This window comes from Lynx rufus, unplaced genomic scaffold, assembly GCF_022079265.1.
Source record: "Lynx rufus isolate CCGP_SWC_20201006 ecotype Redwood Valley unplaced genomic scaffold, mLynRuf1.p SCAF_12, whole genome shotgun sequence".
Lineage (NCBI taxonomy): Eukaryota > Metazoa > Chordata > Mammalia > Carnivora > Felidae > Lynx > Lynx rufus.
This window is the reverse complement of record NW_025814826.1, coordinates 10,233,104-10,249,181: the sequence shown is the minus strand read 5'-3', so window position 1 is coordinate 10,249,181 and position 16,078 is coordinate 10,233,104. Positions and strand designations below refer to the sequence as shown.

The window sequence follows — 16,078 nt, the reverse complement described above, 5'->3', positions numbered from 1 at the left end:
CAACAGACTTCAAATGGCTTCTGTAAATGCCTTGGGTTTATTCTCCTATCTTCTCAGAACGAATATATCTCAAAAGCATAGATCTATCATCATAAAAATATAGTTTAACATCACCTGTGTGCTCTCTGTACAAGAAGAACAGAACTTTAAAGACGTAGATCCTAACATGTTCCTCTGTTTTTTTATCAATAGGGTAATGTTGGTCTTTTCCCCAAAGATATGGAATGCAAATTAGTGGGAGGTAGGGAGTTTGTTGTTACAGAAACTAGAAAGGAAGAATTTATGGTTGCACAGCAAGCCCCTGGTTTAATTTCAACATCTGGTTGTCCACATTACATATAGACAGTAGTGATTCTGTGCCATTTTTATTCAGATCTTTCCTCTCCTAGGATTCTCTATTTGTTATTATTTGAAGCTCTGATCATGGCTCTGAATCTGAATCTGTTCTTTTTTTCTCCCCCGCTCCTCACCCCCCCCCCCCACTCTGTTTCGACACTTCTGTAACTCATTTGCTGGGAAGTCGAGAATCTCTCTTGTAAGTGAGCTTACCGGGTGGGCCAAACTACCATGGCCCAGGGTTGTTAGGAAGTCGATACGTTGCTAAGAAGTCTTGCTAATTTGCTATATTAGCTGAATGGAGTGTCAGAGAATTTTCCTTTCCCCTGATGAACTTAGGAGATGGATGTTTTGACCTGTATCAGTGATTCTATTTGGATCGATTACTTCGAGGTTAGTTTTTTATCCATGTATGAATGTTGCACCTAATTATCCCTGTAATCGGTTAAACAAATGTCAGCTGTTCGTATTTCAACTCTTCCTGCCAATAACTGCTGGAAGTGATTTAATGCAGCTGGAAAACAACACTGACAATCATTATAGCCTGCAAAGTGTGAAATCATTTCATTGCACTATTGTGGTCTCCTTAGTCTGAGGACTGATCACGTTCTGCGGATGACGCTTAAAAAAAAAGAAAAGCCGGTTTTATTATAATTAGGGAAATACTGGGGAAAAGGGGGTGGGCCCAGGGGCAGCTCGGTGTTGTTTACCTGGTGAACTCTTCTCAGTCAAGAGCTTGTTTTTACAAGAAGGCGCTTTCAGCGTTGAAGGGAAATCCTGTCCTCTGAAAAAGAGGGCTGTGCTTCATTCAAGATTGTTTCCCCCTTCTGATAAAAACACTTGCTGATTACACCCCAGATGCGGCTCCTTTGGGGGAAAACGAAGGAAGAGGAGAAAAACGCTGGGTGGAGCCAAGGGGTGGGCAGCAAGGCTTCCAAACGCCCGGGGCCTCTTCTCTTTCCGCTCGCCTGTGTGGCTCCGGGGTCCGCTTCAAGGCGCGATGCCCTCGCCGCTTCCCCGGCGCGGTTACCTCCCCGGCGAGTTTTCGCCGCCGGTGGACTCGAGGCCCTGCAGCAGCCCTGCTGAGCTGCCAGGTAGCGCAGGGAAGCTCCTCGTGGGTGGCACTCCTCCCAGGGCCCCGCGGCTACCGCGCCGGCTGGCCTGGTGCTCCATTGACTGGGAGCAGGTGCGCTTCCTGCAGAGGCTGGGAGCTGGCGGGTTTGGCTCGGTGTACAAGGCCACCTACCACGGTGTTCCGGTGGCCATAAAGCAAGTGAACAGGTGCACCAAGAACCGACTGGCGTCCCAGCGCAGCTTCTGGGCCGAGCTCAACATCGCCAGGCTTCGCCACGACAACATCGTGCGGGTGGTGGCCGCCAGCACGCGCACGCCCGCAGGCTTTAACAGCCTGGGCACCATAATCATGGAGTTCGGTGGCGATGTCACCTTACACCAAGTCATATACGGTGCCCCCAGCTGCCCTGAGGAGGACGCGGAGCCTCGCTGCTGTGCCAGAGAGCACTTCAATTTGGGAAAGTGTCTGAAGTATTCCCTAGATGTCGTGAACGGCCTGCTTTTCCTTCACTCGCAAAGCATCGTCCACTTGGACCTGAAGCCTGCGAACATTCTGATCAGTGAGCAGGACGTCTGCAAAATCGGCGACTTCGGTTGCTCCGAGAAGCTGGGAGATCTGCCGTGCTGCCGCACCCCGCCTTACCCCCCGGGGGGCACCTACACCCACCGAGCCCCAGAGCTCCTGAAAGGAGAGGCCGTAACGCCCAAGGCTGACATCTATTCCTTTGCCATCACTCTCTGGCAAATGAGTACCAAGGAGGCCCCGTACTCAGGGGAGCGGCAGTACGTGCTCTACGCTGTGGTGGCCTACGATCTTCGCCCGTCTCTGTCAGCAGCTGTCTTCACGGACTCCGTGTCTGGGAAAAGACTGGGGAAGATCATCCAGTGCTGCTGGAGGGCCAGTGCCTTGCAGCGGCCAAGTGCAGAACTCCTCCTGGTCGACCTTAACTCCTTAAGAGCTGAATTTGGCTGACTAAACCTGTATCAAGATAGGCTTTGTCTTTGTTTCTGCTCGTTTTTAAAGAAGTGACCATGTAGAAAAAAAACATATCTGCGGGATGGGTTTTTAGAAAATAAAGTTATTAAAAACTCCTTTTTTGTCTCCAATACCTTTTCTTTTTTTAACTTATTTTGAGAGAGAGATGGGGGGGGAGGGGGGGGAGGAGGGGTCGAGAAAGAAAGAGGGAGAGGGAGAATCCCAAGCAGGCTCTCAGCGCAGAGCCCGATGCGGGGCTGGAACTCCTGAACCATAAGATCATGACCTGAACCGAAATTAAGAGTCAGACGCTCAACCGACTGAGCCACCCAGGCGCCCCTCAAATACCTCTTCTAAGACACACAGCACAACTACAAATCTAGTAGTTGTCTTAATATTGTTAGTAACCTTATTCCCTTAGAGAATCATACACTTTGCTTTCGCAGCAAGCATGCTTCTTTTTTTTTTTTAACGTTTATTTATTTCTGAGACAGAGAGAGACAGGGCACAAGTGGGGGAGGGACAGAGAGAGAGGGAGACACAGAATTTGAAGCAGGCTCCAGGCTCTGAGCTGTCAGCACAGAGCCCGACATGGGGCTCGAACTCACAAACCGTGAGATCATGACCTGAGCCGAAGTTGGTCGCTCAACTGACTGAGCCATCCAGGTGCCCCATGCATGCTTACTTCTGCAGTCCCCTACTCCTGCGTTTATTCAAATCTGTTATTGGTGAAACCGGCTTGTCCAAAGAACTGAATTATAAAATGCCAAAAGTTTCTATAAATTCAGATCATATGCTCCGTACCCACCACCTAAATTTAACCTATTAACAGTTTGCTTGCTCCCACACCAAAGCACAGAGCCCAATGCGGGGCTCGAACCCACGAACCGCGAGATCATGACCCGAGGTGAAGTCAGGCACTTAACTGACTGAGCCAGCCAGGCGCCCCAGTAGAAAAATACTTCTAAACTGGGTCTCTTTTACCTATTATTTGGACTCAGAAATAGGTGACAAAGCAAAGATTTATGATATGTGAGAAGAAAATGACAACCCCGAGGAAGAGTAACATTTAACATTTGGTTGGAGGAAAGCAGGCAAGTAAAACCAGAATGCCCCCTTTAGAAATCAAGGCAATGGCTGCCAGGACATGAGACTGTGAAGAATGAGGTGACTGAATTTTGTCATTAGGACCACTCTGACTTCCGTTTAGCACAGCAGTTTCCGTGAGTGGTGGAGGGCAAGGCCATTGCAATGGACCAGACAGTTATGGCAAAGACTCGATGTGCTTGGGCTCTTGAGGAAGAAGGCAAGAGCAGAAACCTTCAAAGGGGGTAAGACACACCCGTGTTCGGCTTCGGGGTTTGGTTTAGTTGTCTTAGGATGAAGGAAGTGAGTTGATTTGTGAACGAAGCAAGAAGAGACAAGGACAAATGATGAAGTTTAAAAAGTTGTAAAAGAAATGGAAAGTAGTACCTAGGGAAGGAAACCATAGCTTTAGAGAGAAAGGGTATTTCTCCCCAACGAACAATACGAGCACGCAAACGAGGGCGGGACAATTGCCACTGAAGGTGAGTTTTTACGCAGGAAAAGGAGACACTGGGGAGGTTCACATCTGAGGGCTTCTATTTTCTGTTAAGGGTGATTGAGAGTAGGAGGTCTACAAGGAGATCACGGTTTGGAACTGTTCTTGAGGGAAACAAAAGGGAGCTGTCCACGCCCACGTAAAGTACTGGTTCAGCACGCTATCTCTGTCCATGCAGCTTGGAGCACAGAGCACCCAGATACCAGCGAACAATTTCCTCCCCTGTTCATTGGAGCCACAGGGGTTCGTGTTGGAAAGTTTAAGGTACGAGGGCTCAAAAGCAAAATGAAATCAGTTTGCTCCATCAAGTATGCTAAAATGAGATTCTAATTATGCCGAATATCTCATTAACAGACAGTGAGCTCCTTGAGGATCCCCTATCAAAAGCATTAAGGTCCAGAATTCCCTTCCAGAATGAACATGGCCACAGCTTAGACTCAAATACCTTCTCTTCTTCTGGAAACCAAAGTGGGAGGTACCTTGCATACCCCCTAATCGGTGACCCGAGGAGACAAAATGTACAGGCTACAAAGTGTATGTAGTGACGCCAGATGACTGGACACAGCCTGCAGGAAAAGAGCGCGGGGAGCGGTAGAGGGTAGCTCAGGGGAGGACCTATCGGTGGCCGACCTCAAAGTCTTGGCAAAAACACGGCCTGATGAAGAGGAACGCGCTGTGAAGTGCAAACGTGGAGGAAAAAATCCTCAGAACAGGGCCAAGATCAAACGGAGCTGAGCTTACAGGAGTTGATAGAGAACGAAGACACAGAAAGTACTAAGGGAGGTCTGGCCACGGCCCAGCTCAGAAAGTGGAAGCAAACAGCCCCTTCTGAGCATGAGAGGGTCATTTGGGCGGGGGCCGGGGGTGGTCAGGGAATACAAGACAGGCACAGAAGCCTCCGGAGCCGGGTTTGTTTGGAGAGAGAAAAAGGTGTGGTTGCTTGAAGAAACCCACAGAAATGCCATGCTCGAAGGAGACAAATATGGTCTTTGGGGTGGCAGAGAAAGGAAGTCTTTGAGCTGCGGGAAGACTGCTCTGATGGGAGGAGAATAAGTACGCGGAAGGCTTCACCTGTAATAGCGAACAGTTACAGGAAATTACTTAAAGTAGACACATCAAGTCAGAGGTAAAGGCATATTTAACAGTACAAAGATAAGCATTAAAGATATACTCCTGACATAAATTGAGGCACAGGGGGAGAGAGGAAAAAGGATGTAAGCTGTCAACGTTATCACTGTTCATAGAAGTAAACTCATAGATATTGTCTAGGATTAAGGATGTTATATACAAGTATATAATTGAACACAAATACAAAAAAAAAAAACCCGTCTTCAAAATCAGAACTACCAAAACAAAACAAAAAGGTGAAAGAACCAAGCACAGAATGAAAGACAACAACATAAACTATAGGAACAAACTAATATAAAATGTGAAAATTTAGATTAAGCTTATCTGTCATCACCAATAAATGTAAGTGACTTAATTCACCTATTAAAAGAAAATCTCTATGCTATAAGATATAGTTCTCAAGCAGGGGAGCAGCAGAGAGGGAGGGAGAGAATCCCAAGTAGGCTCTGGGCTATCAGCACAGAGACCGATGCAGGGCTTAATCGTTTTTTGTTTTTGTTTTTTTTTTAATTTTTTAAATTGTTTTGTTTATTTTTGAGAGAGAGAGAGAGACAGAGCACAAGCGGGGAAGGGGCAGAGAGAGAGGGAGACACAGAATTCTCAAAGCGGGCTCCAGGCTCTGAGCTGTCAGCACAGAGCCCAGTGTGGGGCTCGAACTCATGAACCACGAGATTACGACGTGAACCGAAGTCAGACACTTAACCAACAGCCACATAGGCACCCAGGGGATCAATCTTATGAACCAGGAGATCATGACCTGAGCTGAAACCAAGGTCAAATGCTCAACCGACTGAGTCACCAGGCACCCCAAATATAATTCTTTTTTAAAAGTATGGACAAAAATATACCAACTAAATGCAAACCAAAAATGGGAGCCACAATTTTATCGTAAGATAAAAAGGAGTTGAAGTCAAAGAAGGATATTGCATAATGTCACGGAATACAATTCACAATCAATAAACAAAAATTAGAAATAACTGCGAACCACATATTATAGCAACAATTTTCACAGACCAGAAATAACAAGCAGTAAGAGAACAAACTGAAACACTATCCACAGAAGACTAACAGATTAGATGGGCACAAAATAAGGTATGATGTCGAAGACATTGACAAAAGTAATAGAATACATCTGGTTGTAATACAGTTAAGACCCAAAAAAATAAACATAGCTTCTTTTCAAGTACCTGTGGAAAACTGATCTATACCATGAAGAAAACCTTAAATTCCAAAACCTAAAAATTGTAAAGACAAATACAATTGAAATTTTAACAAAATTTAAAAAGAAAAAGCTCCTTTTCCTAGAAATTTTATTTATTTAAAAAATTTTTTTAAATGTTTATTTATTTTTGAGACAGAGAGAGACAGATCGTGAGTGGGGAAGGGGCAGAGAGAGAGGGAGACACAGAATCTGAAACAGGCTCCAGGCTCTGAACTGTCAGCACACAGCCCGACGTGGGGCTTGAACTCGTGAACCATGAGATTGTGACTTGAGCCAAAGTCAAATGTTTAACCGACTGAGCCACCCAAGTGCCCCCTCCTAGAAATTTTGAAACTCTTAAGTAATTGTGTGTCAAAAAGAAATGCTAGTCAAAATTGCGGGAACTCCAGAGGGCAACAATAAGAAAAACACATATATTAGAACACAAAGGAAAACAATAAAGTCAAAGAACATTTGTAGTCTCAAAAAGTTATAGCACCTAGAAGAATATATAATATTTTAGGAAACTATAATTTACCAAGTCTGGCACCAATAAAGATACAAAATCTCAGCAGGCCCATTTCTATAGAATAGAGAAGGTTGTCCAATCCTTCCCTTCCCCAGAAGGTTGTCCAATCCTTGCCTTCTCTAGAAGGTTGTCCAATCCTTTCCCTTTCCCCACCCCATTAGGCATAAGACCCAAAGCTCCACTGACTTCAATCCTTAAGGACCAGGTAATCTTGGTGCTACTTAAATTAGAAGAAAAACTTCCCAACTCTTTTTGAGAATAACACTCTGAAGCCTGATAAAGATTGCTTTACAAAGCAACAAAGACCAACCTTATTTATAACAATCAGTGTAAAGGTTCTAAATAAAATATTAGCAAACAATATCATGCATGATAAATAAATGTGAGTTTATTCCAAGATGCAAGGATGGGTCAGTATTTAAAAATTATTAATTCATCATATTAATTGGTCAAAGAAAAAATAATATATACTGAGAAGACAGTTGACAAAATTAGACGTTCAGTTCCAATTTTTAAAAAGAGACTAAAAAAGAGGAACCCTTAATATTTTTAAAAACACTCCACATACCAGTGTTAATTTCTTAGTTTTTATAAATATATCATGGTTATATAACATGTTAACATGAAGGGAAGCCAGGTGAAGGGTATACAAGACAAGAATTGTCTGTACTATCGTTGCAACTTTTCTGTATTTCTAAAATTATTTCCAAATAAAAAGTGAAAAATCACAACACACACATTTCAGCCCAAGAGCCACCACCCTAATGAGTAGTCACTGGAAACATTCCCACTAACGTCAAGAATAACATAAGAATGTACACTACTTCCCTACTATTTAACACTTTATCACTGAAATTAGAAAAAAGAAGGCAATTTACGGTCTAATAATTGTAAAGATAGAGGGCAAGCTAATTCTGTTTGCAGATTCAATTTTCGGGATGCAAAACTGAAAAAGAATTAACAGAAAAACTAAAGAGCAATGAAAAGACTGTATAGGGTAGCACTATAAAAAATAACATAAAATATGTCAACTGTATTTCAATAATAAAAAATTAATGAGCCAATAGACTTCAAATATGTAAAAATAAAAAAAAACCCAGAATTTATAGAAGAGGATTCCTTTTACCATAGCAATGAAAAAGAGAAAAATACTCTCCCTGACACATCCAATGGGCCAGTTGGTTGGTGATATTAAGGCCAGAAGATGGGATATTTGGCCAGTGTGGGAGGGATATGATTTGTATACACGTGGGCCGGAGAAGTAAATATATTGAAGATAATGGAACCCCTTGGAGAAGGGGGCTCTAAGTACAAAAAGGAAATAGTCTACAATAAATTGCATCCTGTTGGATTGAAATAAGAGGTATCAGTGTAAATTCATACTTTTTAATAGTGATAGATGGCTAGCAAGATACAGACATATAGAAATAGACATAAATGTGTTTGTATCTATAGGTGTGCATGCACATACATGTATTTTCTATTTCCGTCCTTTGAGAGGGTCTAAAATAATGGTGTTTTGAAGCAGACTTCAACATCAGATTTTAGTTTCTGAATTCTGAGTTTTTAGTTTCTAAATTCTTAACTATTCACAGCAGAAGAAAGACAGGGCTTCTTAGAGAATTGGCTGATTGCAGAGCGGAGAAAATATAAAATGGACCTAGAACATCTTACGCCCCAAATAAAGGAAGTGCTCCAGAATGAGAGGGACAAGTCAAAAGGACACAGGACAGGTCTCCACTGGCCAAACCGAAGACTATTTGTGCATTAAAATAATAACGGCAAGAAAATAAAAAATAAAACAAGTTAAAAAATGTAAAATAAATAAACATTAAAAGAAGAGAATCATTAAAAAAATAAAATAATAATAGCAGTAAGTAAAATAGGAACAAATAATCTTAGTGAATGAAATAGGAATTCATACTAATATGAATAATTAACTAGATAAGGGAGAAAGGAAAGTCCTACCTTACAATAGAATTGCTAATAAATGCAAAAGATTTATTAATTATTAATTATCCTTACAGTGGAAAGTCCTGCTGACATTATCTTACAAGTGAAATAGATAGATATAAGCTATTTTAATCAAGTTAGTATCACCAGCAACAGGACAAATTGACATCATGTGCCTCCTGATACGGTGCACTGAGAAAAACATGCACTACTTCTATGACATTCCTGAGAAAGATATACAACCTGATTCAATCATGAGGAAACAATCTACAAACCCAAATTGGCCCGTGTAGTTGAAAACCATCAAGGAAAGACCGAGGAGGACATGACAACCCAATCTAACACATAATCTTGAATTGGATCATGGTCCCATAAAGGACACTACCAGGACAACTGGCAAAATTTGAATGCACCCTCTGGATTAGTTGATAAGTATTGGATCAATTTCTTGATTTCCATAGTTATACTGCAGTTATGTTGGAGTGTCCTTGTTTTTAGGAAATACTCACTGAAATACTAAAAGAGTAATGAGGTGTCCATGTCTGTAACTTCCTCTCAAGTGGTTCAGAAGAAGAAATAATTATAAACATATGTAAAGAGAATGATAAAGTAAATGTGGTCAAATTTAACAACTGGGGGAATCTCTGTTGAAGAGGATTTGGGAGACTTTTATGTCATTTTTGCAACTTTTCTGCAAGTTTGGAATTATTTCAAAATAAAACAATTAAGGGGCGCATGGGTGGCTCAGTCGGTTGAGCATCCGACTTCAGCTCAGGTCATGATCTCGCGGTCCATGAGTTCGAGCCCCACATCGAGCTCTGTGCTGACAGCTCAGAGCCTGGAGCCTGTTTCAGATTCTGTGTGTCCTTCTGTCTCTGACCCTCCCCCGTTCATGCTCTGTCTCTCTCTGTCTCAAAAATAAATAAATGTTAAAAAAAATTTTTTTAAATAAAAAAAATAAAACAATTAAAAAGAAAATACGTAGGTATAAGCTTTAAAAAATGTGCAAAATCTTTATGGGGGAGACTTTAAAACACCTTAAAAAATACATAAGAGGCATCAAACAAAATGAAAGCTTATTATAAAGATGGCTATTGTTCCTAAATTAACTTATAATTTTTAAATGATTCCAATTTTCGTATATCTCCATCTGAAAATCAGACAGGCTGACTCTAAGATTTATATGGAAAATAAAAAAAACAAAAACAGCCAGAAAAATTCAGAAAGAAATGAACAACAAGAAAGCACTAATCTTATTAAACATTAACATGTAGTATAAAATCTAAGTAATGAAAATATTGTGGTATGATGTATAAATACACAGACCATTCAAACAGAATAGAATGTCCAGCAAAAGAGTCAAACACATACGTGAATTTGGCATACAATAAAGATGGCTTCTTAAATCAATGGAGAAAAGATGGACATTTCAATGAAATTATGTTGGGACATTTATGTGGCCAACTGGAACCAAAATTAGGTCTACATCTCACAACATATGAATATGTTCTCAATGAGTCAAAGATTTAAGTGTCAGAAATGAACTAATGGGAACTACCAGGGAAAAAAAGGTGGGGTCAACTCCATTATAACATTAGAGTGGGAAAGTTTTTCCAAAGCCATAAGAGGAATAATTGGTATTCCCAACTACAAAAAGAAGGAACATATCTACATGGAAAAAAAGTTAACAATACAGATAAGGTCAAAAGAGAAATACAGACTGGGGGAGAGTATTTATACTTCAAATCACCGCAAAGAGCTAATATCCCTAATACAAAAAGAGCTCTTAGAATTTGATAAGGGGAAAAAAAAAGAAGGGTGAACAATCAGTTCACAGAAACATGAATAATCTGTAAATATATGAAAATTCCTAATTAAAGCTACTCTGGGATACCATTTTCCATTACAGAAATTGAAAACAGATCACCAAAATGCAAAAAAATTGACAAATAAGATTGGTGAGGCATGGGGAACTGGATCCCCTCAGATATTGCTAGTGGAAGTACAAATTGTTATGAACTTCATGGAAAGTACTTTGGTACATCTATTAAAATTACAAAATCATGTACCCTGTGATCCAGTAACCTTACTTCTGAAAATTTATCCTGTTGATCTACTCATAGGTATATGAACAAGCTTATTCATTATAGTATTTTTGGAATAGCAAAAGATTAGAAGCGGGTCAAGTACCTTTCAATAAGAACTAGTTAGACTTTGATTCATCTATATAATAAAACACTATTCCCAGGAACAAAAAGAATACACTTTTTACTGTTACTGAGAAAACTTCAGAGTGTATTTTTAAATTCAAAGCAAGGTTGGGGCGCCTGGGTGGCGCAGTCGGTTAAGCGTCCGACTTCAGCCAGGTCACGATCTCGCGGTCCGTGAGTTCGAGCCCCGCGTCGGGCTCTGGGCTGATGGCTCAGAGCCTGGAGCCTGTTTCCAATTCTGTGTCTCCCTCTCTCTCTGCTCCTCCCCCGTTCATGCTCTGTCTCTCTCTGTCCCAAAAATAAATAAACGTTGAAAAAAAAAATTTTTTTTTAAAAATAAATTCAAAGCAAGGTATAAGACAGTAATGAATGCCGTATGCCATGCTATGCTTCCTTTTGCGAAAAAAAAAAAGGAAGGAAAATAAGAATATATATTCATTTTTGTTTGTATTTGTATAAGAACCCCCGAAGGAAAAACAAAGTAAAAGTGATGATCTGTGGTAGGAAAAGAGATGGATGGAACAGGAATGGTGTTGAGTTTTTGCAGTGGATCTTTTCTATTATTTTCTATGAATTTGATATTTGAACCATATGAATGCATTGCCTCTGCAAAAACAGCAACATTGAGTAGTAACCATGTTTAAAAATAAAGTCAAACCTTATCTGTACAAGTTTGCCCCAAACCACTTTGAATCGTCTCACCTAACTGCCCTGTTCATCCAGCTTCCCTCAAGCCAATGGAATCACGGTAAACATGCTTTTAAGTGTGCCGGGAAATTCATTTCTTCCTGACCTTTCTCAGATTCAAAGCAGAGAGCAGCCCAGACAACAAAAACAAAATACAATAAGCTTTTAATAAAGCTTCCCCAAGAAATCACACACAATAGATAAGGATTCTAAAAGACAATGGAGGCTACCACCTCCAAAATTCTGAGGGAAAATCATTTCCAACTTAGAATTCTACTATACCCAGCCAAACTATCGAGTGAATGTGTGTCTGACTAAAGACCTTTCCAGGCATGCAAGATCTCAATTTACTCCTGTGCACCCTTTCTCAGGAAACTACTTGAGGGGGTATTCCACCAAAGCATAAGTAGGAACCAAAAAAGAAGAAAATATGCGATTCAAGAAATAGACCCAACTCAATAGAGAGACAAAGGGAATCTCCAAAGATGATGGTAAATGAAGATCACAAGTTACCAATCGTGCAGTAGGGCAAATTAGAGCAAATCTGAAGACCCAAGAAGATAAAACTAAAGAATATCTGTGTTTGAATACACTGAAAGAACATTTCCACAATTTGAGGAGAGCTCAGGGTTAACTGATGAGTACGGAGAAAACAAAGCGAATGAAACAAAAAATGTATTACCTTGAGGGGACACAAAAAGTTGGGCAATACAAGAAAAGCAAATACAGCATAAAAAGCAGTTCAGTTCAAAATAGCCCTATGTAGCTATAATAACACCACATTGTATGTTGATCTAACCAAAGCTATAACAATGAAAGAAGGACCAGTGGAGGGGAATTTTGACTATAGGTATTGGAGATGGGAATGGGAAAAAACTAAATCCTAATCTTCCGAAGACAGAAGTCCATAGGTATCAATGGGTAGTTCCTAAACCTAAGGGAAAAAAAAAACCCCAGCAGTGTCCACATAAGCACACTGCTTCTAGGCACAGACACAGATACCAAAACCACCAGCAAAAGGGAGTTGAAAATGGTTATAAGACTCCGAGAGTTGATGCGGCACCCTAGAGGCCTTTCGTTGTTGTTGCTGTTGTTGCACGAATTGTAGTGCAACTAGTTGACTTCGAAGAAAAGTAAAACTAACTTTGAGAAAGAAAAAGGAAACACGAGTGGGCGTGTCTCGGGAAAAGGTGGATGGCAGGGATATATGTTAATGTGCCTTTTTCTACCAAATGAATTTTAAGAAACGCTATCAAAGAGACGGAAGTAAATATTATCTCTGATGACTTTAATATGCGTGAATCAACTCACTCTGCGACATCCACGCTTTCTTCACACTAGCCTGGTGAAACATGGCGGGCTCCCTCAGAAGGGGGAAGCCTGACAGAAGGAGCAAGCCACCCATTCAGCTAAGGAAAGCAGAAGTGGCGGACAAGACAGCTTCCGGCACACTGCTGAATAGGGCAACAAATTACAAAGAGGGAAACCCTCAAGGTCTCTGGAATGATAGAGTAGGGCCAGAAGATATTTGAAGGGAAAGGAGAGAAAAACTGGACAGAATAATGGCAGCCCGTGCCAGGAGCAAGTCCCCTTACACGGGAGTCAAGTTACAGACTTTCCCTGACTTCACAACCGGAAGTAGATTTCCCCCCTTTCAGGAACGGTGAATCATCTTAGAACACACGGGACGGTCAGTCCGACCAAACATTTGTCAAACGTTGAGTAATCTTTACTGAAGTCGTTAAGGAATTTTGATTCTTCCACAGTCTGAAGAAGAAACCATTGGAAAAAAAAGAAAAAAAAGACAGGAAAGCCACCCGTTTTCTCCCCTATTTCTCAACTGACTGTCATGACAGGGTCATGCCGGTCTACTCTAGATAGATCATGTAACTCTTATTAATTGTCTGCTGAAGTGTCTCTTTCCATAAGTATTTCAATTTCCTGCTATTGATTTCAGCTAGAATTACCCACCACGAGGACAATTCTGTTCCTGTGACAGAGCGGACTGAATTCAGGCTTGACTATGCAATTAGTGGATTGTTCAGGCTCTGTCTTCTGGATTTCTTGCTGTCCACATTTGGGCCATTCTGGCACTCATTCGAACCCTGACCAGATGTTAGGAGAGAAAATGATGGAGACAAATTCAAATTTCGTTTTCTAACAGGTCTGTTGTCCAGTATAGGCTTGTATTCGATTTGAGGACTACTTTTAGATTTCATTTAGTTGTACCCTCCCCAACTCCCCATTTTATAGATTCTTCCTCAGGAATTAAAATTCTATTTTCAAGAGTTGTTTTTTAGGTTTTTTTTTTTTTTAACTATTTAATGAGGTCCCAGAGTCAGAGCTATAGTTGGAACTTATAACTTCAGGCATCAGTGAAGGCAGCGGGAAGGCCAGACTGGGCTTTTGTTTGTAAAAGCCTCAAAGATTTCATGAAAGAGATCACTAAGAAATTGGGGCTCTGGGGCACCGGGTGGCTGTTGGTTGAGTGTCCGACTTCAGCTCAGGTCATGATCTCACGGTTCGTGAGTTCAAGCCCGAGTCAGGCTCTGTGCTGACAGCACGGAGCCTGGAACCTGCTTCAGATTCTGTGTTTCCCTCTCTCTGCCCCTCCTCCACTCGTACCCTCTCTCACACTCTCTCTCTCTCTCTCACAGACACAAAATAAATAAACATTAAAAATTAAAAAAAAAAAGAAACTGGGGCTCATAGCTGAGCCCTCCACCTGCAACCCCTCCACCTCTCCCCATCAAAAAGATAAAAACACAACCAGGAAATAATGGCATTTCCTTAACTAAGGAGGAGCTGTTGGAATGGAAAAGAAATGTATTCTGAAAAGACTATCAGAGCAGGTAGCTCAGGCTACCTTAGGGGCTGAGAAAGATCTTTCGAGGTGTCTTCCAGGAAAAATTTCCAGTGGAGAGGATGGACGGTTGTATGAACAAGTGAAAGCAGAACAATGAAAATAAAAGAAGCGCCAGGGGGCGCTGCTGGCTAACAGCTGGGGTAGCCTTTTCCCTGAACCTGCGAGGAAACCAAAGAGTGAGTAAGTCATGCTTCTTATTTTCTTTAAAAAAATAATGTTGTTTTTTACATTGATTTATTTTTGAGAGACAGAGTGAGACAGAGTGTGAGCGGGGGAGGAGGGGCAGGGAGAGAGGGAGACACAGAATCCGAAGCAGGCTCCAGGCTCCGAGCTGTCAGCACAGAGCCCGACGCGGGGCTCAAACCCGTGAACCGTGAGACCGTGACCTGAGCCTCAGTCCGACGCTTAACCGACTGAGCCACCCAGGCACCCCTAATCATGCTTCTTATTTTCAAGGAGCTTCTAGCCTACCACCAAAAGTTTTACTAAAACTACGTATGTATTTTTTAATAAATACTTTACATATCGCACACCAATATCATTTCCAGGTGGATTAGAGAGCCGGAAGAAGACAACTGAATAGTTAATATAAATTTGAAGGAGGAAGCAATTTCTAAAGTTTTATAAAAGCAGTATAAAAACTGTAGAGATTGCCACATCTAATTACATAAGGATTATAAGTTCTGGATATTAAGAAATAAAATGCAGACAATGGGTTGAGAAAAACAGACACATGAACAAAATTCGTAATGCTAATGAAGTTGTGGTAAAACAGCCTTTCATACATTGCTGGTCATAATACAGACTACTGCAATTTTTTGGAAAGCACTTGCAATTTGGCAACATGTATCAAGAACCTTAAAAATATTTTCATTCGCTGATTCAGTAATTATGCTTCTGGAACGCGATCCTAGGAAATGCTACAAAATAAGCGTTTTAATTAACAAAATGTTCACTAAGAGCCATTTATTTCAAGAAAAATTCGAAACAAGATAAATTGTCCAAATGGTTAAATAAGTTACAATACAACAGTTGATTTAAAATGTTATGATGATCGAGGCTCCTGGGTGGTTCAGTCAGTTGAGCGTCCAACTTAGGCTCAGGTCATGATCTCACACTTTGTGGGTTCCAGCCCCACATCGGGCTCTGTGCCGATAGCTCGGAGCCTGGAGCCTGCTTAGGATTCTGTGTGTCCCTCTCTCTCTGCCCCTCCCCTGCTCATACTGTCTCTCAAAAATGAATAAATATTTTAAAAAATTTAACATTATGATGATTATAATAATACAGAAATGGCTATACTACCTCATTAAGTGAATGGGGCAGAATACAAAATCATTTATCAGTTTGGCTATAACATTTTTAAGCAAACTGTTTTCAAAACATGTAGAAGAAGACTGAAATTCTTGTTTGTCTGGGCAACTGTGGATGTCTATTTTTTAAAAGCTTTTCTTATTTTCCAATTTCTAAATATTCTTTATAATGAAAATACTTATTTAAAAATAAATGGCCACCAAAATCATTGGTATACATTCACAA

The 16,078-nt window shown here is 41.0% G+C and overlaps 1 protein-coding gene across 1 annotated transcript; it reads left to right on the top strand.

Moving 5' to 3' along the window:
- The first annotated feature begins 1,148 nt into the window (after positions 1 to 1,148).
- On the top strand, positions 1,149 to 2,383 carry MOS (MOS proto-oncogene, serine/threonine kinase). The gene has a single exon (XM_047073899.1). It carries the CDS (start codon positions 1,337 to 1,339, stop codon positions 2,381 to 2,383), a length of 1,047 nt encoding a protein of 348 aa, XP_046929855.1. The 5' UTR covers positions 1,149 to 1,336.
- The last annotated feature ends 13,695 nt before the right edge of the window (positions 2,384 to 16,078 follow it).

What these genes read in the sequence shown, in the direction of transcription:
- MOS (XM_047073899.1), top strand. Translation starts at nt 1,337, where the DNA reads ATGCCCTCGCCGCTTCCCCGGCGCGGTTACCTCCCCGGCGAGTTTTCG.